Raw genomic sequence first — 25,017 nt, 5'->3', positions numbered from 1 at the left:
GATTCAGGCAGTGGGAATAGGGCAGAGGCTCTGAGGCAGGAATGAGCTTCATGTCTTTGTGAAGTAGAGAGGCCAGTTTGTCAAGAATGATGTGTGCAAGGCAATGAGTTGGAGGGAACTGAGGTCCAAGAAATACTCAGGGGTTGGGTGATATGGGGCATCAGAAGTGATTTTCTAACTGAAAAGCTGCATGTGGCTGCTGAGTGAAGACTAGACAGTAAGGGGCAGCAAGGGAAGCAAGGAACTCAGGAGGCAGGTACAGCAGGGTCCTGGGAAGAAGAGGAGGCGGCCTGAGGTGTTGCTGGAGGAGATAAGGAGCAAGGAGCGGGCAGCTTTGCAGGCAGGTGATGTTGGAGTCAGGTTGTGGTGTTAGGAAGCCAGGGGTTTCTTTAGCACAAAGGTCGGTCACCCAGGCCACCGGGGGGGGGGGTTCTGTCAGCAGGCAGGTGGGTGATGTGAGCAAGCAGTCATGTGACATCGGCCAGCAAGTGAGGGACACTGACCAGCAGGCAGGGCACACTTGTAAGCAGGTAAGTCATACTGGCAAGTAGACCAGTCACCTCTCTGAGTAGGTTGTGTTATGGGTTGAATTGTGTCCCTCACAAATTCACATGTTGAAGTCCTAACACCCAGTAGCCAGAATGTGACTGTATTTGGAGAGAGCGCCTATAAAGAAGTAATTAAGGTAAAATGAGGTCATATGGGTGGGCTCAAATCCAATATGACTGGTGTCCTTACAAGAAGAGGAGATTAAGACACAGACTGCACAGGGGAAAGACCATGTGAAGACAGAGAGAAGATAGCCATCTACAAGTCAAAGAGAGAGACCATCAGAAGAAACCAACCCAGCTGACACCTTGATCTTGGACTTCTAACCTTCAGAATCATGAGAAAATAAATTTCTGTTGTTTAAGCTACCCAGTCTATGATACTTTGTTATGGCAACCTTAGCCAACTGAGACAGGTGGATGACTTCCATGAATCTCTGGGAGGTCCTGCATGGTCTGAGTGCTACATATAAGTAGCTGAAAGAGGCCGCTGAGTATATGGAAGACATGGGAGAGTCATATGAAGGTCACGAGTTGCTGGGGTGATTCTGCAAATCATTGGGTGACCTTGGCAAAAATCTGAGATGATAGCAAAACAGCTCATTGGCACAAAGATATCTGAGTGCTGCAGATGAGTTTCATGGAGAGGAAAGTGAGAAGATATGGGATTTTCGTGAGCAGCTCGGTGACTCCACTGAATCCCTAGGGGCTGGACTATAGCAGGTGACCCTTGAGAACATCTAGGCCTATGGCTGAGAAGCTTGTGAGGGCAGACAGAAACCAGGATGGTGGGTGTCATGTGGGGAGTTGGGCCTGGGTGTCCTGGGTGGCAACAGTAATGATATGACTATCATCTAAAGCAGCAGTGGTGAGAAGTCAGGACTCCACTGGCTTCTGGGGAAGGGGCCAGAAATCCACCTCCTTCCTCACTGAGGCAGCACCTCGGGGCTGAGTGCAGAATCTGACTTTCTCTTCTTACCATATATTGTGCTTTACCAAATTTCTTGCTACCTAATCTGTTTCTGAGTCTGCAGAATCTGTCAGACCTGATCTAAGACTGGGCAGGCAGCATGAATGAGCCGCTCCAAACTCTGTGCTCTCATCTAGCCCCATAATTTTGTAATGATCCTTTGTTTTTCTTTTGTAACTTTCGAGTTTTACTATAAAGAGTTATCCATTAAAAGTCTCCATTTTGTATTTTCTGTATGATTTTACCTTCAGGAGGCACTAACATAATTAAATTACTGCTAACCAATTTTGTACTCCTTCCAAAAAAGTGACTTCTAGGAATTAGAAGCAGCCTTCTGTTTGTCTCTGAAAAATTATACCAATGGAACAAGTATATCTTTTATTTTTAATGGATGTCAGAAAGCATCACAAGACCCAGGGCTCCTGTACCTGGAGCAAAGATATGCACAAATGTCTAACAAAACCAGTTACATAACTGACCCAGATGCCTTAGGTTAAGTAAGGCAGATTTCAGTCATGACAGGTCAGAAATAGGAAAAGGCCCAGCCCATTTTGCTCATGGCAAAGAAGAGGGAATAGTTATCTTCAGGAATGGAAATTAGCCTAAAACAATCCAAGGTAGTTCAAAGCAAATATGAAATTATCTGGAAATCTTGGGTATAATTTTAAAAACTCATGCTGTTTTTATCATCTTTCTCTATCATATACCTGTACTGCTTTGTTAGCATGCATACCTCGGCATTTAAGAGAGGTGGGTCCTGACCCCATCGGTCTGAACTTTAGAGTACAGCCATTACCAACACTCTGGAGTCTGGAAGCAGCTGCAGAAACAATTTGAAGCTGGATGTATTCTGTTGATTATTTTGTACCTTCATAATTCCAGTTGCAAACCTCAAGGCTGGCCCGTGCGTCGGTGAATTTGGGCATCTTAGATCTTTGGGCTGTCAGAGCTGGAAGGAATGACAGAGGCTATGTAGTTCATTTCTTAGAATCTGCCAGATCTGAATTTAAATATTCACTCTGCACTCAGTAGCTGAGCATTCTTGGGCCAGTGTCTCAACCTATTTGAGCCTCCATTTCCTCATTTGCAAAACAGGCCCTCTTACAGTACCAGCCTCTGAGGGTTGTTGTCAAATAAATGAGATAAGGCAAGTACAGGACTTAGCACAGTGTCTGACGCATGGTAAGTGTTAGTGGTTATCATCACTATGGCCGGAAAAACTTTCCTCAACCTGAACGATGGTCAGGGGAGGGCTGAGTTCTGGGGGAATTCAATGTCCAATGTAGCAGAACTTAAATTTTCCGGCAATTGGGGCATATGACTACACATGTCCTCTTTGTTCATTCACTAGGTGCATGACTGCTTACAGAGTAGAAACAACTGACTGCCTTATAGGCCAGATGTGTAGTGGAGACAGCAGCTGGGCGGGCATCAGGAGAGAAGGGCTCCCTTCACCCACTGCCACTGCCAGTGCCCGCGAGACTGAGTCTGATCAGGGATTGGGGCTCAGCACTGACATTCCCATAGAACCTTTGGTGAGCACCTTAACCTCTGTGATTTTGGAATAACACAGGTATAAAGGTCATGTTTATTTACAGACCAGTGGTGAAAGCCAGAAAAGACCCTTATGTAAAAGCACTTTGTAGGCTGTAAAGCACCAAACAAATTCAAGTTCAGTTATTATCCTAGACCTCCTTCCCCACCTAAAGCATTAATGACCTCAAATTGCCCCTTGCCAATCTGAGGCTCTTCTCCATTTAGTGCAGAAAGCCCTCATGTTTCACACAATAACCTCTTCCTAGATCCAAGTGTCCCCATGGTGTCCTGTTGGCTGCACTCCAGCGTGTAACACAGCAGTATACGAGGTTACTAATTATTATCTAATCTGATACTTCCTGAACATGCCTGATCATGAGACACCCAGTGCTTGTGAAAAATAGAGTTCTCAGAAGCCACACAAGAGTTACTGGATCCAAATCTTCATGAGGGGACCTGGGACATTTTTAACAAAGGCCACAAGTGATTCTGTGATTTGGCAAGTTTGGGAAACAGTAAACTAATGCATGCAAATGTGTTAGCTAAGAAATATATTACTCTATCTGGACCCAACCCAATTAAAATGTTGAGCTTCTTAAATACCCCTAAAGGAGTTATTCTAATTCTGGAGATCTCAAGTAGAACCCTAGGGGGGATTTATGGGTAAAGAGAATTCCTTAAATCACACTGTTAGGAAGAATGTTTATTAAATTCTACACACATTATTTTGTAGTTCCATAGTTTAAGAGTGATATCAACATCCTTAGAAGAAAAGCTATAGAATGAACAAATGATTAGAAATACCAAATAATAAAAAAATAAAATGTAAGTAATTAAACTTCTTTTAGTTCAGAGATGAACCACTTTAGCAAGAGTCTTTACATTTGAGAAGAGATAATATCTTATTTCACTGATTTTAAAATATATATTTTTTTCACATTTTAACACCTCTGAAATCAGAATGTATCTTACAGCTGATCGTCTACAATGTTGTTAGTGGTACATAAAACGGTAGAGCTTCTTAACATAGATAGTGTCTTGGATTCAATGAAACACTAAAAAGTACAAGACAATGACATTTTTCTCGGTCTCTGTTGACACATAACAAGTGACCTAGATGTACCTCTTCCCTCTCCATCTCCACAAGCCTGGCCACACTTGAAGCTCTAGCAGTTAACCAGTCCACCCCACACGCTGCAGCCTGCCCTACTCGCCCAGGCTGCAGGGACCTCTCTCTTCTTACAGCTGTTTTTTTTTTCTTCTTTTTTTTTTTGAGGAAGATGGGCCTTGTGCTAACATCTGTTGCCAATCTTCCTCTTTTTTTCTCCCCAAAGCCCCAGTACACAGTTGTAGTATCATAGTTCTAGAGTTGTAGCTCCTCTGTATGGGACGCTGCCTCAGCAGGGCTTGATGAGCGGTGAGGAGGTCCACGCCCAGGATCCAAACCGCGAAACCCGCCAAAGCGAACGCGCGAACTTAACCGCTACGCCACCGGGCCGGCCCCGTTCTCACCGCTCTTGTTGTCTGAAACACCTGTTTTCTCTTTCTCTTGCTTATATCATTTATGCTGCTGCCTTGTTGACCAATTCATTTTTGCACTACCTTATCACTTTATAAACATCTTTAGAATCTAAAACTAGATGGTGAACAACTAGAACACAGAAACTTGCCTCTGTCTCTTGCTTTTCCCCAGGGCCTAACACAGAGCTCCTACCTGGTAATATTCAATAAATATTGAGGATGATGGCACTTAAGTGGGGTGACTATATACTTTATCATCCAAAGCAGGACATTTTTGAGAGTGAAAGGGGGCACTATGAATATTTGTGTGGGAAAACAGGCATAAACCGGGACTATCCTGGGCAAATGTGGTCACTCTACATATAAAGGTCTTTCCTACTAGACTGTAAACTTTTTGAGAGTGGGGACAATGTTATACTCTTATTTCTGCAACGCAAATAGCCTGGTGCTTTGTACCTCATTACCTGCTAAATTAAATATAACTCCTTCCCTGTCTACAAAATAATATGGTTTTAATCAACTTGGTCAGCCTCAATCCTAATGACTCCTTAAGTATATATCACTATTTTTCAGGAAAATGGAATTATTTTTAAGCACTAACACACTTTTCTTGTCTTGGTGCCTATGCTGATGTTATTTCCTCAGCCAGACATTAACAGCCTCCCAAGGATGTCTACATCCTAAACCCCAGAAGGTGTGACTGTGTTACCCTGCACAGTAAAAGGAACTTTGCAGGTGTGATTAAGGTGAGGATCTTGAGTTGGGGAGATACTATCCTGGATTAACTGAGTGGGCCCAACGTAATCATAAGTTTCCTTACAAGGGAAAAAGGAGGCAGAAGAGTCAAAGTCAGAGAGAGATAAGAGAAGATGCTACACTGCTGGCTTTGAAGAGAGAGAATGGGGCCACGAATCAAGGAATGTACATGGCCTCTAGAAGCTGGAAAAGGCAAGGAAATGGATTCTCTCCAAGATCCTCCAGAGGGGTCGCAGCCCTGCCAACCCATTCTAGACTTCTGACCTCCAGAACTATAAGATAAAAATTCTGTGTTAAGCCACTAAGTTTGTGGTAATTTGTTATAGCAGCCATTGGAAACGACTACACCGTCTATCCTACAAGAACCAGTAAAAACCAGCTCATGCTGGATTCCTGACTCCTGCAGCTGAGTTAACCTCTGCAGGACTTATCCTCTTCCTCTTTGGGGTTCTTTTATAGCATTCACCTTACTTGATAGTATAACGCAAGCAAATGTTTGCTTTCCTTATCCCATTTTTAGATATAAGTAATAGAAACCCAATTAAAACTAGTTTAAGCAAAAGGAGAATTTATTGAGTCACACGAATGGAAAAGCCCAGGGATGGAGCTTCAGGTCAACTTGGAGTTAAGTGCTCAGCGTCCTCAGGTGTCAGACTGCATCTCTTGGATCTGCTTTCTCTGAGTTGGCATCATTCCCAGGTAGACTTGCCCTTTACAGCAACAGTGATGATCACCAGCAGCTCCAGGCTTATATGCTACCTATTTAGCAGCTGCTGCTGAAAGACTGACTCTTTCTCAACCGTTTCAACCAACGTTTCAGGATTGAGTCTTTTTGGTCTGGTGTGGTGTATATTCCCATCACAGAACCCATTCCTGTGGTCAAGGGAGTGGAATTGGCTCTAATAGGCCAGGCTTGGGTCAGAGTAAGGGTGACCAGTTCATCGCGATTTGCATTGAACTTTTCTAGTTTCAACATTAGAAGTCCCATGCCCCAGGAAACCCCTCAATTTAGGGGAAAATGGGATAGTTGGTCAGCCTAGTAGTCCATGCTGGAGACAGGGGAGTTGTGGTCAGCCCCATATGACTTCCGTGACTAAGAATGGGCTGGTTTCCTAGAGCAACCACCAAAAGAAGGGAAAATGAATGCCGGGCAAGCAAAAGCTACAGAGTGGTGCCCTCTCCATTGGCCTTTCTAGATGAGAGGCACCTCGAGGGCAGGGACTGAATCTTACTTATTTTTGTATAAAATGTATACTGTTTCTTGCACAGCTTTATTAAATACTTGAAAAAATTCCCTTAGAGTGAAGAATGTCTAACACTAATAGTTCATGATGGTTAATACAGAATCACTTTTAACAGAAGCTGTTAAAAATAGTTTACAGTCCACTTGATTGAGATTATTCAAATGTAATCATGCTGAAAATGGGGTGGGTAGAGAGTTTTAGTTAAATGAACTTCCAAAATCACCAAAGTGCTATGATTCACAAGGTCCTTTCCCCCCTTATATTTAAGATAAAACCTGTATTATGTTTTCTTTACATTAACATCTAATATATATGAAAAAGTGAAACTTAAAATACCCTCCTAGTGATTGGAAATTCGAGTCACCAGTTTCAGTTTTGTTGTTGAGCTGAGCAGTGGACAGGAACTGTTTTTCTCTGGGCAGGGTGTGGCTTTTGCTCTCCAACTTCTTCCTGTAACTTCCAGCTTCTGACCCATTCCTGCCAGCAATGAGTTATGCATCACAATTAGGAGTTTCAAAAGGAAATAATCATACAAAGAGCTATGTCTTTGATTTTGAAAACAGGATAAAAATTTTAAAACATTTTACACTAATGAATAAGTGCTAAATCTTGACTCTAGTTAATGGGGGGGGGGAAGAAACTGTCTCTCACATGCTGCTTCCAAACCAGACATGGGCTGTGGGGGCAAAGACTCAAGTTGCAATTAGTTTTTGTGAATTTAGCCAATTCAATTAGCTCTGGGGCACAAGATTCACCTGTAAATGATGGGTTTAGATTATTGCTCATAGTTCATTTCAGTCTCTAACACAAAATGGGTTTAAACTTTATCCATATTTTGAAGATTTATATAAAATTCCTTTTTCAAAAGCTGAGTTTAAAGAACATTATAAATAAATGTTATTATTTTGCCTACCTAAGCAAAACAATATTTATGTCTAAAAATCACAATGGAAATTAAGCATTTATGTTACTGGTATACTTTCTTTTATTATCATTAAATTCCTCCAGTGATCCTATAATGGACTTCGTGGTGGACTTCCCATCATCCATTCCACCTCACTCCCATTGAGAGAAGAAGTGCAGTTTGGGAAAGAGGGCTCAGCTCAAGACTTACTTGGTCCACTGGTAATTCCATATTCCTTGCTGGCTTAGATTTGGGCATATGACACAATTCTAGTCAAAGTGATTGAAGGAGATGGTTTCAGGAGGCTTCTGAGACAGCGAAAAAAAAAACCCTAGAAGTCACCTCTATCACCCAGTGGAAGTGAAAAATGAGTCATGTCGTTCCTGTTGTGACTGCTAGTTATCTTTACCACTAGAGGAACCAGAAAGCCAACTCTGTTAATAGCCGAGTGGAGAGTTGGAAAGAACTCAGTACACGGTCACATTGTTAAGCTGCTAATTCAACCAGTCCTGAAGCCTGCCCTACCCCTGGACTTGTTTCATGAGATTCTAAATATCCTTATTATCAAAGCCCATCTGAAACAGGTTTTCATTTGTGGTTGAAATAGTAAATATTTAGAGGATAACAGAAGCTGGGTGTCGAAAGATCCTTATGAATCATGTCCTTCTGTTCTTGACCCCACTGTCTTACAGAGAAGGACACCAGACTGCACAGAACTCCTTGATCTGACGCAGCCACACGGGCACTGGCAGTGGCAGTGGATGAAGCGAACCCTTTTCTCCTGATGCCCGCCCACCTGCTGTCTCCACTACACATCTGGCCTACAAGGCAACCAATTTTGCCTACTCTGTAAGCAGTCATGCACCTAGAGAATGAACAAAAATGATATGCGTGATCATATGCCCCAAATGCCAGAAAATTTAAGTTCTGCTACGTTGGACATTGAATTCCCCCAGAACTCAGCCTTCCTCTGATCACTGTTCAGGTTGAGGAACGTTTTTCCGGCCATAGTGATGATAATCGCTAACACTTACCACATGTCAGACACTGTGCTAAGTCCTGTACTTGCTTTATCTCATTTATTTGACAACAACCCTCAGAGGCTGGTACTGCAGGAGGGCCTATTTTGCAAATGAGGAAATGAAGGCTCAAATACGTTGAGACGCTGGCCCAAGATTGCTCAGCTACTGAGTGCAGAGTGAATATTTAAATTCAGGTCTGGCAGATTCTCGGAATAGAACTACATGGCCTCTGTCATTCCTTCCAGCTCTGACAGGCAAGAATCTAAGATGTCCAAATTCACCGACGCACAGGCCAGCCTTGAGGTTTGCAACTGGAATTATGAAGATACAAACTAATAATCAACAGCATGTACCCAGCTTTAAATTGTCTCTGCAGCTGCTTCTGGATTCTGGGGTCTTGGTAATGGCTGTACTCGAAAGCTCAGACTCATGGGGCCAACCTCAGACCTTGTCGCTATCACAGGTTACTAATCTGGGTACTGGGTTTACATCTATTAAATCCTTAACACTTGAGAAGATTACATCTGATTAATATTCTTAGTTCATTTAATTGTATGTTTTTAAGCACCTGTTGGAGCTACAGTGGTGAACAGGAAAGAAAATGTCCTCTTGGAGCTTGCATTTTAATGAGGCGGGGGTGGGGGGGACAATGAACCCACAGCACCTTAAAACTTTCCACTAAATTCAATAATCATTTAGTGAGTACTTCTTCTATGCCAGGTTCTGTGTTTGGTACTGCAGATACAAAGACAAAAAAGATACTAGCCTCTCTTTGCCAGGTATGCCTGGATAACCCAAGTGTTAAATAAATCTACTTCTGTTTGGTAATTTCTTTTTCTACTAGTAGTTTAAAGTTACATTTGACTGTTTGGCTAAGTTTCCAATTAAAGGCGGGGAGCACACTCCCACATGCACCTGTCAAAAGAAGTGCCCATTACTAGTTCCCTATTGCAAGGGCTGTGTTTCTGTTTACCGTAACCTTATCTGTAAACTGCCCAGCACTCAACCTCGCGTGTAAAGGTGCTCCCTTCTCCAGTTAAGACAGCACATACTGCTTTGGTAGAACCACACTGTAGTTATCCCAACTCACTGGAACTGCCTGAAGCTGCTCCACACTTTTGCTGGGCCCTGGGGCAGCCACAGTCGTTTTTTCCTGCGGACACCTAGGCCGCCAAGCGCACATTTAACTAAGGGCGAACTGGGAGTGACAGCAGGCCACGGGCTTGGCAATGAGGGGCCTTTCCGGGACTCACGCGGTTTCGGGTCCCCTGAAGGGCACCCAGCCCTGGGACAGCATTACAGGGGCGTGGCAGGAGAGAGGCACCAACCTCTTCTAGATCCAATTTGACCCCACCAAGGCGGCTGTCTCCAGGCGGTACCTGAATCTAACCAATCGGAAAGGGAGTTACATTTAACGCGACTCCGGCATCCAATCCGAGGACATGTCTCAGACGCCGCCGGCCGCAGGGTCCCCGCCGGCTGGAAGCCTGTACCGCAGCCGCGGGCCGGGCAGCTGCGCACACCCGGGCGCGCCCCGCGCAGCGCCGGTGCCCGGGCGGCGGGGGCGCCCGCTATTGCGCAGGCGCCGCAGGAAGCACCGTGCCCCGCCCCTGTGCCCTCAGGTCTCCCTCGCCCCCAGGCCCCGCGGGCGCCGGGCTCTGCGCGCTGGGAAGGAGCGGCGGCGGCGGCGGCGGGTGAGTGTGAGCCTCGCGCGCCCGGCGTTCTGGAGGGAGGGGCCCCTCCTGCTCAGTCCACAGGGGCTTTGACGATGCAGGTGGTGAGAAACACCCCCTTCCCAACACACACGCACCGCCCCGGGGCGCTGGCGTGGGCCCCCGAGGGTAGGGGGATGGCCGAGGGGGAGGGGGCGGCGTGGGCAAAGGAAGGGAGTGACGCCGGTGGGTTCGGATGGGGGGCTGCGGGGTGAAGGGGTAGAGGGGAGCGGAGGGGCGAGGGGGGCGAGGGGAGCCCGAGGGGAGACGGGCGTTAGATGTGAAAGGAACGCGGTCGAAGGCATCGACACGTGTCTGCCGGAATCTGAGTTTATGGTAATTATATAACCAAATTTAAAAACGAATTTCCTAGCAAACCAAGCCATAAAGATAACCTTTCAGTGCTTTGTATAGGGTGGACCCCGCGTTAAGTGAGCCCTTGACAAACAGCGCTTCCTTTCCTCCGCACAACCACCCTGGGAGATAACAGCGTCCCGTTGTGCAGATGAGGAGTCGGGCTCAGAGAAGGGAAGTGACAGGTCCGAGTTTGTACAGCTGGTGACAGGCGGATTCGGGCTTAAACCAGAAATGACTCCAGAACGGTTTTGCTTACCCACCAGGCGGTCTGGTGGACCTCAGCCTGAAAACGTGCCAAGTACTGTAGGAAGTCAACTGCTTGGTTTCAATATTCTGGTTTTCTTTTCTTCCACCTTTTTTTCCAGAGGTTGTTCCAGGCCATTTTAAGGACTTTCGTTTAATATAAATAAAATATCTCTTCCTTGCTTTTAAATTAGCTACAAAATATAATTTGGGAGAAATTTTGATGAAAATACAAGGAGTACATAGGGGGGTTATTTTACTATGTAAAAAGTAAGGTAAGTATAGCCGTTTTGAAGACACTTGCTAGACGGTTTTGTGTGTGCTGGAAAATTGGAGAGTAATTTAGAATCCTAAAATTTTTAAGACCAAGAAAGTCTTTTAGAGAGTAGTTATATTTTTTTCCTTACAATGTTAAGAAAATAACTTATAGAAAAAAAAATAATAATAATCTAAAGGAAACCACCTAAGTCATCTATGTGCATAGACAATAATGCTATTTTAAAGCTGTATACAAGTTTCATTACAAATAATATTTGTGAAGTGCTTACAATAAAGTTTTTGTGTTACGGAGCAGATGGGATGCTAATGATGACAAATATCTTTCACCATATCCTGTAACTGTTGCACTCGCCCAACTTCACACGGGCTAAGAATGCCAGTGAGAATTGCCTGACCTGCATTCTATACATTAAGAATGTCATCCCCCATGAGGTAGAGTGTTTTGTCCCCTGAATTGAAGAAGACTGTTTACTACTTCTGGTTGCTGGGTTGGGATATTAGGGTATAGTCCAGATGAGTCTGCTTTGTTTCCCTATGATATTTTTTTGTTTTGAAAAATTACAGAATTCTCCTGATGTTTTGTAATATAACAATAAGTGATTTTCATTCCTTGAAAACTACTTGAGAACTTCTCGCTGGTGTTTTATCACTTAACACTCCCTGTTAGAATGAAACGGAATGTGGTAGACATAGATACAGGCACTGCTAAAGAAAGATGTTCTGGCAGGAAAAGTAATGTTAATAGTTTGGAGATTATTACTAGACTTGTTAACTTGCTGTGACTGGGCTTGTAACCTTGTTGAGGACATGAAATTAACAAGAGCACAGTAAAGTGAATAATTGCTTTCTGAGCTTGCCCAGTCACCAAACTTAAGCTTTATCATATGTAAAAAGAAGGGATTAGACTAAATTATTTCTAGTTATTTTATAGTTTCACCATAATTTCGTTCTGCCCGTCATAGTACAGACTTTTTCCTAACGTAACAGCTTTGTAACTAGAATGGATAAAAGGAAACTAAATTTGAGGGCCTGTTCTATAACACTGTGTGCATCCCCATTTTGCAGTACACACAAAGAAACTGAAACTGAGAGAAGTTAGATCTGCCCAAGATCGCCCCTCTACTAAGTGTGAGCTCAAGTTCTAGGATCCTTCTGATTTCAGAGCCTATAATCTTTCCACTTGATAATCTTCCCACTTTAACTATAATACTTGTACCTTGAGCATCCTTTCCACTCAAGATTTGGGGAAGAAAGATTTTGATTTGTGTGTATTTTGTGAGAGAGAGGAGCAGACATGGGTTTTTGTTTGTTGTTTTGCATATGGGAAGTGGCATAAAATATTTTCACATTAAAACACCCAAGTCTATTATGGAGTGCCAATTTCACATACTTTTTGAGGTAAAATGAGAAATCAAAGATGTTTCCTGTCTTGTGGCAGGGCACTTCAGATGCTTGTAAGATTAAAATTTCATTTCCCTCCACTCTTTTTTTTAATGTATTTTTATTGAGATATAATTCACTTACTCTTCAGTTCACTCATTTAAAGCGTACAATTTTATGGTGCTGTACAACCATCACCACAATCAATTTGAGAACATTTTCATCGCCCCAAAAAGAAACCTCATACCCATTGGCATTGACTTCTCATTTCTCCCTAACTACTTGCCCTAGGCAACTACTAATGTACTTTAATCTCTGTAGGTTTGCATATTCTAGGCATTTCGTCTAAATAGAATCATACAATAAGGATCTTTTGTGACTGCCTTATTTCACTTAGCATAATGTTTCAAGGGTTAGCCAAGTTGTAGCATATATTAGTACTTCATTCCTTTTTATTGCCAAATAATATTCCATTGTATGGATATAACACATTTTGTTTATCCATTTATCATTTGATGGATATTTGAGTTGTTTCCTCTTCTTGGTTCTTAGTAATAATGCTGCTATGAACATTTGTATACAAGTTTTACCATGGACATATGTTTTAATTTCTCTTGGGCGTATACCTAGTATTAGAATTGCTGGGTTATATGGTAACTGTTAAACTTTTGAAGAACTGCCAGAATGTTTTCCAACTGCACCATTTTACATTCCCACCAGCAGTGTATAAAAGGTCCAGTTTCTTCATATCTTCGCCATTGCTTGTTATCTATCTTTTTGATTATATCCATCCTCGTGGGTGTGAAGTGGTGTCTCATTGTGGTTTCTATTTGCATTTCCCTGAGGGTAATGATGTTGAACACCTTTTCATGTGCTTGTTTGCCATCTGTGTATCTCTGAAGAAATGTTTTTTCAGATCCTTCACTCATTTTTTAATTGAATTTGACTTTTTATTATTGAGTTGTTACAGTTCTTTGTATATTCTAGATGTAAATCCCTTATCAGATATATGATTTGCAGGTATTTTCTCCCATTCTGTGGGTTGTTTCTCTTTCTTCATGATAGCCTTTGAAACACAAAAGTTTTTTATTTCGATTAAGTTCAATTTGTTTCTTTTTTTTTTGGTCACTCGTGCTTTTGGTGCTGTATCTAAAAAGACTTCACCTAACCCAAGGTCATGAAGATTTACTCCTATATTTTCTTTTAAGAGTTTTATAGTTTTAGCTCTAATTTTGGTCTGTGATCCATTTTGAGTTAATTTTTGTGTATGGAATGAGATGAGGGGTCCAAAGTAATTCTTTTGCATGTGGATATCCAATTGTCCTGGCACCATTTGTTGAATTGTCTTGGCACGCCTCTGCTCTTAGAGGTAACTCTGTTGGAAAACTTTTAGACATACTGTGATATTCCATTCGTAGTAATTCCTTGAAGGGCTTAGTTTTAAAAACAATACTTTATAGTGTATGGATCTCAAGCGCAGCATTACAAGGAAGTTTTGGCGTTGTAGAACAAAGTTCATTCAAGCTTGTCTTTGTTCTTCCAAAATGACAGCCTGATTCATTATTTTGATTATTTATGCCCCTATTTTGAGTATTATATATTTGAAAAGTATAAAGCTCTTGTATTCTGATAAATGACATACATAAATTGTTATGTTATAGACTTAGTTATATTAGGTATTTATTGAATGATTTTTTTTAAATGACCTAAAAGAGTGTTTGGGTAAGACTTCATGTGTAGGAAATAACTTTAGGATGTTTTGGAAACACAGACTGTTCCTGAAGAGTTGTTACGGGTCACCTGTAGGTCACCTAGATAAATGGTTATTGTCTTCTACGTATCTTTGTAATACATTTCAGACAGATAGTGATAGTGAAGTATGGTAAATGGAAATCAAGGTTGGCCATTATTTCTGTAACTATTTCATAGTAATTTGCGTGTGGGTTGGGCCTGGATAATGGGAGAGCTTGAATGCCGGGCTGAGGTGTTTGGTGGGATTTTTATATAGGCAGGGGGATTCTTTGAACATTTTTTTTTCATTGGGGAAGTGTCATGAACAGAGCTTTGCCCAGGAAGATGAAATTGGAAGCAGATATTGGGTGAGAAGGGGGAAGGTGATCAAGGTTGGAAGATCAGTTAAGAGACAGATGTGCTCTGGACAGGAGGTATGGAGGACTTCAAGAAGTATGGCAGCGATGGAGATGGAAAAGAATAAATAGCTGTAGAAAATGCAGGCTCCCGGCCTCTTCTCTAGACTGACTGAATCAGAATTTCCTAAGTGGAGAGACTAGACAGCTGCACGTTTAACAAGCCCCCCTCAGTGAGTCTTATGTCTACTATGCCATAGTAGCTGATACGAAGATAGAATTGACTAGGCTGGCAACTGATGGTGTCCTCAGGACCTCTCTGTGTGCCTGAGAGAATGGTGAGGCTGTTTTAAAGGATTTGGGAACTAAAGAAAGGGAGACATTTGGAGGTGCAAAGAATGCGTTGTTTGACATGTATCAGATTTGACTTGCCAGCAGAACAGTTTTTGCTGTGGGATTGGTTGGGAATGTAGACTGGTTATTCAGGACAGAGGCAGGGCGGTAAATAAAGAAATTTTTTTTTAAATAGATTTATGAGTATATTAAAGATACTGTGCTACTTATTTACTGTTTTAGTCTACTCTGTTATCAGAAACAAATATTTGGTTATTCCGTACTGTTTTTGGTTTCTTGGATGGCACCAGCAACAGATGATCCATGCACCACACTCAGAAGGCAGCCCATCTCAGGTTAGAATGGTAGAGATTTTCCAGATCCAAAGATCCTCACAAACAAGATTCTGTGCCTTTGGTTTTCAAAATTTTAAGTCCCTGGTTTTCAGAGAGTCACAGCTTCAATCAGTAAGTTTTTGAATGATTATACCTACCCAGATGATCTAGGTGGCATGTTTGAAAGGAAGCAAGTCTCTGCCTTCAAGTAATTGCAGTCTAGTTGGGAGAAAGAACAACACACAATACATAATTCCTGAACGTCATTGTCATTGTCCTATCAGTTAGCTCGCTGCTGCTTACACCTGGGACCTCTAGGCGCACACCCCCGTGGCCATACCTCAGGGCTTCTTACTCTGAAGTAATTCACTCACCTCACTCTGACCGCAACCCCATATCCATGCCGCTCTCACTGAAAGTTATTTTAAAACACCTGTTCTTTGACTTCATCAGAACCTCTAGTCTCAAAACCTCTCTGTTTCTTGCCTCTGTATCAGTTTCAGGTAGATGCCGCAGCTCAGATTTCAACCACTCTTTTACAGCATCTTCAACTTCCGTAGTCATACTTCAGTTTCTGGCAGAGTCGCAAGCCCAGGTAGGATCAGCTGCCTGTTTCATTCATGGCCGTGCCGGGGCCACTGAATTGCTAGAGAAAGCCAATCAACAGTGTCACTCGGGAAATTCATGGCATCTGCTGTCAACACTGACCACCAACCCTACTGTTTGCTTGTGCTCTCTCGCCTTCCCCACATTGGCCATTTCAGACATTCTCTGTGTTCCTCAACCCTCTGAACCTTTTGCTACCCTCCTCCTTCTCAATGATTGACCCTACCTCTTGCAACACAAAGAATGCAGCTCCCTTCACCTCCAGCCCTCAAACCTGTTAGCTTTCTCCTTTGCTCCTTCTCTCCTGTTAGAATGGAAGCGATGTGCCCATCTGCAGTGAATCAGTCTACATAAATCACGTATCCTATTTTCTTAGGGACCAAAGAAGATAGAGACTGAAGGCAGGGAGGTTTATTAGGGGAATGCTGTTTTTGTAATCAGTGGATTGTTAAAAAAGAACGAAAAATCAGGGAGAGCTCTGAGCCTGGGGTATTAGGTAGGATAGTTGTGTCTTTGAGAGTAAAGGGGAAGTTTAAGAGAGATGTGGTGATGAAATTCATTTCAACAGCTGTTGGATTTCTTTGGAAGGTAAGTCCTTTGAGTTTTAGGCTGTTGCTAGTAGTACTCTGGCGAGTAATTTTGTTGTGGGTAATGACTTTGTTGTGGGTAATGACTTGACATCCACGTCCCTGTAGGCTTTGTCTGTTTGTCAGCCTCATATGAATATTGGGCAGGTACAGATTGAGGTGGGACCTTTCTCTCAAATAATATTTATTTCCCATTCCCCTTTCTTACGCCAATATTTTTCAACAAGAACTGGTGATGAGCCAATACGGTAGAATTTCCACCACCTATTTCTGTGGGTTAAAAGGAGCTATCGAGTACCAGTCATTAGACTAGAAAAATAATCTCCCTCTCTAGAGCCTCTGAAAGCTTGGTGTTATTTCTGTTTTGTGGAAAAGAGTCATTTTTATTTCTTCATCTGTTCTTATTAAGCCTTTAAATAATTGCTGCTGCGGCAGACAAGCAAGGCAGCCGAACAGGAGTATTTATGTGGAGGATAAGAATGTTCCCTTTCCGCTTCAGAGCATGAAGGATGGGGCAGGACGTATATGACTAGGAAACTGGACAAGTAGAGGCAATTTTTATTTTTTCCAATTTTAGCTTCATTTAGTTATTTTTCAGTAAATGGCATTATTTAATTTTTAAGTTGATGTTGGTAAAGCTGGTATATAAAAAGTTTATAGCAAATGTTGGTTCTCTTCTCCCGATGGCTAAACTTTTGAAACCTAATCCAAATCAAGTAGCCTTAGTACTTATGAATTCTGTTTTTATGTTTTAGGAACCCTGATTGCTGTCCTGCAACACATTCATTATGAAGTTATTAGTAATACTTTTATTTTCTGGACTTATACCTGGTTGTAGAGGTAACTCTTCCTATAATTTGCCACCCAAGTTACTACTGGTATCCTTTGATGGCTTCAGAGCCGACTATCTACAGAACTATGAATTTCCACATCTCCAGAATTTTATCAAAGAAGGTGTCTTGGTAGAGCACGTTAAAAATGTTTTTATCACAAAGACGTTTCCAAACCACTACAGTATTGTGACAGGCTTGTATGAAGAAAGCCATGGCATTGTGGCTAATTCTATGTATGATGTGATGACCAAGAAACATTTTTCTGACTTTGATGACAAGGATCCTTTTTGGTGGAATGAGGCAGTACCTATTTGGGTGACCAATCAGCTTCAGGGAAACAGATCAAGTGCTGCTGCTATGTGGCCTGGTACCGATGTGCCCATTCACAATACCACACCTTGCTACTTTATGAATTATAGCTCCTCGGTGTCATTTGAGGAGAGACTAAATAACGTTACCACGTGGCTGAGCAATGCGAACCCACCGGTCACCTTTGCAACACTCTATTGGGAAGAACCAGATGCAAGTGGCCACAAATATGGACCCGAAGATAAAGAAAACATGCACAGAGTGTTGAAAGAAATAGATGACCTTATCGGTGACCTCGTCCACAAACTCAAGATGTCAGGACTGTGGGAAAATCTTAATGTCATCATTACAAGTGATCATGGCATGACCCAGTGTTCTCAGGACAGACTGATAAACTTGGATTCCTGCATCAGTCGTTCAGACTACACTCTTATAGATTGGACCCCAGTTGCTGCCATACTTCCCAAAATAAGTAAGTAAACTTTTAGCTGAGGGATATTTGAATGGGGCAATTGATTGAGGAGGGAGGGTTTTATAAAAGAACGAAGCTCTGGCTTTTAGTGGTTCAGCACCATATGCTTGTACACTTACTCAGAGTTGGATTATGTGCTTTTCCCCCTAATTTACAAGTTTTTAAGCAATTAGCTTAAGGTTTAGATTCAGAGTGATTATTTCTTTGCTTTTTGGTATATTTCTTAATTATTCACACTAATGTAAAAACGAAATTTTTTTTTTTTTTTTTTGGTGAGGAAGATTAGCCCTCAGCTAACATCCATTGCCAATCCCCGTCTTTTTCCGGAGGAAGATTGGCCCTGGGCTAACAGCTGTGCCCATCTCCCTCTATTTTATATGCGGGACTCCTGCCACAGCATGGCTTGATAAGCGGTGTGTAGATCTGCGCCCGGGGTCCAAACTTGTGAACTCTGGGACGCCGAAGCAGAGCGCGAACTTAACCACTATGCCACTGGGCTGGCCCCAAAAAAGGAAATTTTTAGCCTTGAAAAACATCTTGGATTTTTGTGTGAGATACACCTTTTGTCTACTGATCCTAGAATTAGTAGTAATATGTAATTAGTTTATATTTACTTAGGAAGCTAGACTTGAAAATTGTCCGTGTTGTGTAAAAGTCCACCAGGGATGGTCAAAATGGAAAGAGATATGTGAATGCTTGGAAAGGTGTGTGTGTGTATCGGTCCCCAACACTGTCACATAATTATTATTGCTCTGGTTTTTTTTTTTTTAAGAATTAAAAGTGATTTAGTAGATGACATTGTTCAGGATTTGTATCCAGTTATTCTAGTTAGATATATTTTTTTCCTTATCAGTCAACCATGACTTTTTTCCTTTGCTATTTCCTTCTTCTTCCAGATAGAACTGAGGTTTATAACAAGCTGAAAAAATGTCACCCTCACATGAATGTTTACCTCAAAGAAGAGATTCCTGCTAGATTTCATTACCAACATAATGATCGAATTCAGCCTATTATTTTGGTTGCTGATGAAGGCTGGACAATTGTGCAAAATAAATCATTACCAAAACGTGAGTATTTATGTAGGATATTTCTGTGGTATCCTAGAGCTAAGTCACACATTGTGACATTGTTTTGTTAACAGCATGCTTTGACTTAGAGATGTTGACACAGTATAATTAGTTCAGTTTTCAACTGGATAATTCTCAGGTCTTCATTCCATTTTCAGGTTTTCATTCAGTAGCAATTTACAGTGACCACAATTTCACTCTTAGATTAGAAGGTTGGATGACTTGAAGCGTGAAGGTGTAGTGTTACTTTCTTATCAAAACTGCAATAACTGCCAGTAACTTTCAAATTGGTTCTCTTGATCTGTAGAAAATGAGAGAGAAGTAAAGAAACAAAGAAAATAAAAGAGAGAGAAATAAAGAAACAAAGTAAAAGGGGAGAGATTAGCTAGTTCAAATTCCTTTTTATTTTGGGATGTTAAAAAAATTTGTCCAAGTAACCCTAAGCCTTTCCCAATTTTACCTGAAAGCTGCGGCTATTTAGAACACTGGGCAATAACCAGAAAGTAAACAAAAATCTACCAAGTAAATAAAATAATTGCATCTCCTAAATACAGAGAGAGTTGTATCTCGCCTAAAACTAAGAAAATGCAGAGGGGAGAGTTACAGGTCTTCCCTGAACTGAAGCTTATTTATCCATATGTTAAATTCAATCCGAACATTTTCTTTAAAAATCTGATTTTGTAGTCTATAGCAGGAGTCAGAAAACTTTTTCTATAAAAGGCCAGATAGTAAATATTTTAGGCTTTGTGGGCCAGTTAGACTCTGTCTCAACTACTCCATTCTGCCTTTATAGTGGGGGAGGCAGCCATGGACAATATCTAAACAAACTGACATAGGGGTTCCAACGAAACTTTGCTTATAAAAACAGGTGGAGAGCTGAATGTGGCCGGAGACTGTAGTCTGCAGATCCCTGATCTATAGCAATTCAGAAATATCAGGCAAGGATAAGATGAAGAATTTATATATTACCTCTATTTATGTTATATGTTCATTGTTGAAAACTTGGAAAATACTGAAAAGTTTAGAAAAGAGAACAAAAAACTATCCGTAATTCCTCAATATAGAGGTACAGACAAATGTTAATTGTGGGAATTTTCTCTCTCCTTATTTTTTTTCTATTACATATACTTGCAGATTTTTACATTATTGAAATCATAATACCTATATATAATGTTATGTTCTGCTTTTTATTGATCACTTGCATTATTTTTATTATGAAATATTTCAAACATGCAATTAAAGAATAATGTAACAAACGTTGATAGACTCATCACTCAGTCACCTGCACTTCATATGAAAGTGGGAGCTGATTAAATGCAACGGGTGTACATTAAAAGGCAATGCTTGTTAAAATAAAGCTAAAAATTGAGAATCTGGTATTGGAGTTTTATCAGGGGCCATCACGTTTTTCTTTGAGTTATACTTTTACTGGAGTTACAAGTTGGAGTCATCTGGTTAGACTTCACATTCAATGCCAGAATCCCTTCTGTAACATTCTCAATTACCTGGCCTTCCAGATGTTGAGGTGTTCATTAACTGTCCATAAACCAGTAGTGGATTACATAATTCTGTTTCTTATCACAGGAGCAATAGACATAGGTGAGGCCAGAGGTTCCCTTCTTCCCTGTTCACTGGTTTCCCTCACTTCTCCTCTCCCCAGTTGTTCAGGACTCTCAGCCCGACCACTCTTTTTATCACTGGTGCTGTTTGCAGTGGGCTTTTGCAAACAGTGCTGGAGGTTGACAGGTGAAATAAGTGGGGCTAGGACTGAAAGGTAAGTATATCACGTTGAGAAATAGTTTTAAAGCCTGAAGCTATGACCAATTGGGAAAAGGGGTGTGTGTGTGAAGTAAGGGGACAAGGTTGAGTTGAAGAAAATTTTATTTCTGGCCCCTATCTGGTCTAACTAATCAGAATTTAAATGGGTGAGAATTACACTGGCAAGAATCTAGTATATTTACACTAGAAGCAAATTATTTTTTAATAGAAAGACTGATCTTATTTACTAACATCATTTTCTTCTTTTTCAGTAGGTGACCATGGTTATGATAATTCTTTGCCTAGTATGCATCCGTTTCTAGCTGCCCACGGCCCTGCATTTCACAAAGGCTACAAACACAGCACAATTCACATTGTGGATATTTATCCAATGATGTGCCATATCCTGGGATTAAAGCCACATCCCAATAATGGAACCTTTGGTCATACTAAGTGTTTGTTAGTTGACCAGTGGTGCATTAACCTCCCAGAAGCCATTGGAATTGTTATTGGTGCACTCTTGGTCTTAACCACTCTAACGTGCCTCATAATAATCATGCAGAATAGACTCGCTGTACCCCATACGTTTTCCCGACTTCAGCTACAAGAAGATGATGATGATCCTTTAATTGGGTAACATGTGCTGAGGTTTATACAAAATGTCTTTGGTTAGTCACAGAACTAAGGGTACACCCAAGGAATGGTGTTATAACTATGGAAAAGTATACTTTGGAAGACAAAGAACTTAGACCCAGCATGCTAAAATTATTTTGTTTTGTTTTGGTGCATTAGCTAATAGAAAAAACTCTGACCATAGTAAAAATTGCTAGTAAATCATTAGTTAACACCAACTATTTCTCTGACTAGAAATGTTTTTTAAGAAAAATACTGCCTCTGCCTTTTTTTCTTTCTGCAATGAAGATTTGACACATCTTCAGATAAAATATACCAAAATTTAGTAGGCATGCTTTTCTAATAAATTTTTATATTTGTAAGTGAAACAATAGAAATCTTTATGCAATTAGTGGATTTTGCCTATCAGGGAGGGAAAGTTTCCTATATTTTTATATTTACCTTTAATAGAGTTTGGGCAAAAAAGGAGGATTGGCATTGGATGTTAGCTCAGGGCTGGTCTTCCTCACAAAAAAGAAAAAATAGAGTTTGTATCCCAAGTAAACCCTGGAGGTAGGAAATTCTCTGTGATGGTTAATAAAATGTATTAACCAGGCTGAAAAGATCTAGCATATGAACAAATTATTTTAAGAAAAGCTATTATAAAAAACAAAGACCATGTGATACAAAGCTTGAGTCTTCACCATTGTGTCTTTCTTAAGACCCTTAAGCTGTTGAAGTTTCAAAAGTCTTATGTTTTGAAGATTATTGCTAATAAGAAATTAAGAAAAGAGAGAAAAGTACTTTTCTCTGTGCTTAATGACTTTGTGTAAGTTATTTAGTTGTGCATGCGTGTGTGTGCAGACTTGACGCGACTTATAGGAGGAAGTCAGAGGTGGACTGGACTGTAGGCAGGATTCCCCATTCACATTGAACACGGCTCTCAGGAAAGGTTGTATTTGCACTTCATATTTATTTTCTTCTGACTCACAAGTTAAAATCATAATTTTTAAAAATTCAGTAATTTTTGTTACCATTTTTAACTTTCTCGTGTTGTTTATTGTAACCAAAGGTGTTGCAGAAAAATTTATTACCTGAATACATATCTGGTTTTGATTGGGTCGGAATGAGGAAGAGAGATTTTTGTATTTACTGTTGGGACTTTTATGCCTTACAGGCAATAGAGTAGTTAAATTTAAAATGGAATTTAGTATCTTTTGATCTTTTATGTTATTCATGTATTAAGTGGCAGAATAAACTTGGAGCATTCTGTTAATATTCGGTAGCCTGGGTGCTGCCTCTTTTTCTCCAGTATTTGGTTCATAGAAATAATCACTCTGCTCATATTTTTTTAAACATATGTGTTCAGACCTAAGGATTTGTTGTGAAGAACTGTCACCCTACCTTTGCTAGGTGGTACCTTCTAGTAATCAAACTTAATGTGATGAACCTGAGTTGCCGCAGACTAGATTGTATCTTAGAGGAAAAATGGGGCTCAAGAACCATTTATCAGGACCTGAGGCAAGCAATTAATAGTGTGATCTTTAAAGTGTTGACAATATAAAATAAACTAGGTAACTGTTTTGCAGATACAAAATAATCTACAGTAAATATGCAGTCCTGTTAAATGTTATTTAACTAATAGTAAGGAACAGTGGTGCCAGTCATCAAACGTACCATTCACCCTATTTGGTCACTGCCGATTTCCTGACCCTGGTATTTAGTGCCTGTTGTATTTGGGGTTCTTGAGAAGCATTTCCACACCCTGCATAAATAGTCCATGCTATTGGTCATAAATTGACTGTTTTAAAGAATAGCGTAATAAGTGAAATAAAACCAATAGGACTAATTTTGCTTTTTGACAAATTTCTGATTTTTTTTCCTCGCATAAAAGTTAACCTAAAGGTTAATAGTTGCTCTGAAGGAAATAATAGAAAAATTTCTTTCTACTTCATTTAAAAACAAAAACAAAAGGAATAGAATAGTCACCTTTAAAACAGTGGACATTTTTTGGAGTGTCTAAGACAATATAGCAGGATACCTTATACTAGTTGAGTCAGAGCTTGGTCCTTGCAATGGTGTTGTCTTAGTGAGTGCGTTAGCTCGATCGCTGGTTGTGAGTTTCAGAAATCTATACGTGGCATCCAGCCTGTGAGTGGAGTTTGTATAGGGTGGAATAGGAAGGGAAGCCTGGTCAGTGTTTTAACCCTTTGAACAAAAGACGTTTACCTGTTTGTCTGGGCTTTCATTCCATTCTCAAAATATTAACTCTAATGAGAATTGTAAATTTTTAATGTATATGTTGATGGGAGAAGTACAGTATTTATTTAATCAAAGATGTTTATATATTATTATATTGAATTTTGTGTTAATTCATTTGTATCTTTAAAAAATCATCCCTGTAGAGCCAAGCCTCCTCTAGTACACTGAGAAGCCTTTGAATGAAGCCAGCTAGCCTTTTACATTAAGGTTTTGGTGCATATTTTGTTAAGTAGTTGACTAGTATGCTGCTATGTTGTCTGGGTGGTAGACAGTATATGGCTCTGGAAACATTTAACTGTTTATGACACCAATACTCAAAGGTAATAGGAAAACTTTTTATTCAATGTTTTTTGTTAAGTCAGTGAGTGAATTCAGAATAAGGACATTTTTACTTATAACATAGGGATAGTCCTGCTGCTGTTATTAATGTGTGAGTTCTTCTGGTAAACAGCAGTAGAATAAAAATGATTTCAATGCTCTGTACTATAGGCTTTGTGTTATTGTTCCATTAAGCTTGGTGTAAGAATTTAAGGATAAATTTTTGTAACATTAAAGGATTAAAAATGCCTGTGCATTTTTCTTGGCTGTCTCTCTCTCTTGCCCATATTTGGTAAGCTTTAAAGATGATTACATTTAATTCTTTTTATTTGGAGGGTTTTACTTCATTGTGTATATGTAAAGCTACAAATGAAGGACAAACATGAGATGGAAAGTGTGTATTTATTGTCAGTTCTTTAAATAGTGTGTAAATAAAATGACATGAGTGTGCTTTAAAGACATTTGTATGTAGTGCCTTAAGTTAAATATATTTTGACTATACTGTTTGAATTCATGGTTAACAACTTTGCTTATGATGAAAAAATTTTATGTGAATAAAATCTACCAAAACATTTTTACTGTAATTATTAAATATACAATGCAGTGTCGTTGATGCTTTTTTAATTTGTCACCTTCTTGCAGAATATACACACTGTGATAGATGTTGGCATGACTTAGTAATACTGCAAAAATCTATGTAGGTGTTCATTACAGATTTTTTTTAAACCAGGATTAAGTGTATAACATATAACCAAATTTTTAAAACACTGTATAAGTATACAATCCAGCATAAGGACATCACTAGAAAGAGAGCCAAGATAAATTTTGTAGAGCTTCCAGAACTATAATTTATTGGCTTACTGTAGAAGGGAAGAAGTTTGAAAAGGTTGATTACAAAACACTAGTGGTGAGGGGATTATAGTATTCAAATTTTGTTTTACATGTAGCCATAAGTATGTAATGTCT

General features: G+C 40.3%; 1 protein-coding gene across 3 annotated transcripts; it reads left to right on the top strand.

Annotated features, from left to right (window-relative positions):
* Positions 1–10,080: 10,080 nt before the first annotated feature.
* Positions 10,081–24,643, top strand: ENPP4 (ectonucleotide pyrophosphatase/phosphodiesterase 4). 3 transcript variants are annotated; one of them, XM_058554221.1, is made up of 4 exons: positions 10,081–10,195; positions 17,176–18,034; positions 18,931–19,101; positions 21,135–24,643. In XM_058554221.1, the coding sequence occupies exons 2-4, from the start codon at positions 17,209–17,211 to the stop codon at positions 21,494–21,496; spliced, it is 1,359 nt and encodes a 452-aa protein (XP_058410204.1). In that variant the 5' UTR covers positions 10,081–10,195; positions 17,176–17,208; the 3' UTR covers positions 21,497–24,643. The 3 variants fall into 3 exon arrangements, with proteins under 3 accessions (XP_058410204.1, XP_058410202.1, XP_058410203.1); XM_058554219.1 differs by having other exon boundaries at positions 10,082–10,195; positions 21,132–24,643; XM_058554220.1 differs by lacking the exon at positions 10,081–10,195 and adding an exon at positions 10,212–10,275 and having other exon boundaries at positions 21,132–24,643.
* The last annotated feature ends 374 nt before the right edge of the window (positions 24,644–25,017 follow it).

This window comes from Diceros bicornis, chromosome 14 (genome assembly GCF_020826845.1).
Source record: "Diceros bicornis minor isolate mBicDic1 chromosome 14, mDicBic1.mat.cur, whole genome shotgun sequence".
NCBI lineage: Eukaryota > Metazoa > Chordata > Mammalia > Perissodactyla > Rhinocerotidae > Diceros > Diceros bicornis.
This window is presented reverse-complemented; position numbering and strand designations above follow the sequence as displayed.

Coding starts and splice junctions, on each gene's coding strand:
- ENPP4 (XM_058554219.1), top strand. CDS start 17,209: ATGAAGTTATTAGTAATACTTTTATTTTCTGGACTTATACCTGGTTGT. Junction 18,035..18,930: donor TGCCATACTTCCCAAAATAA/GTAAGTAAACTT, acceptor TTCTTCTTCCAG/ATAGAACTGAGGTTTATAAC. Junction 19,102..21,131: donor AAATAAATCATTACCAAAAC/GTGAGTATTTAT, acceptor CTTCTTTTTCAG/TAGGTGACCATGGTTATGAT.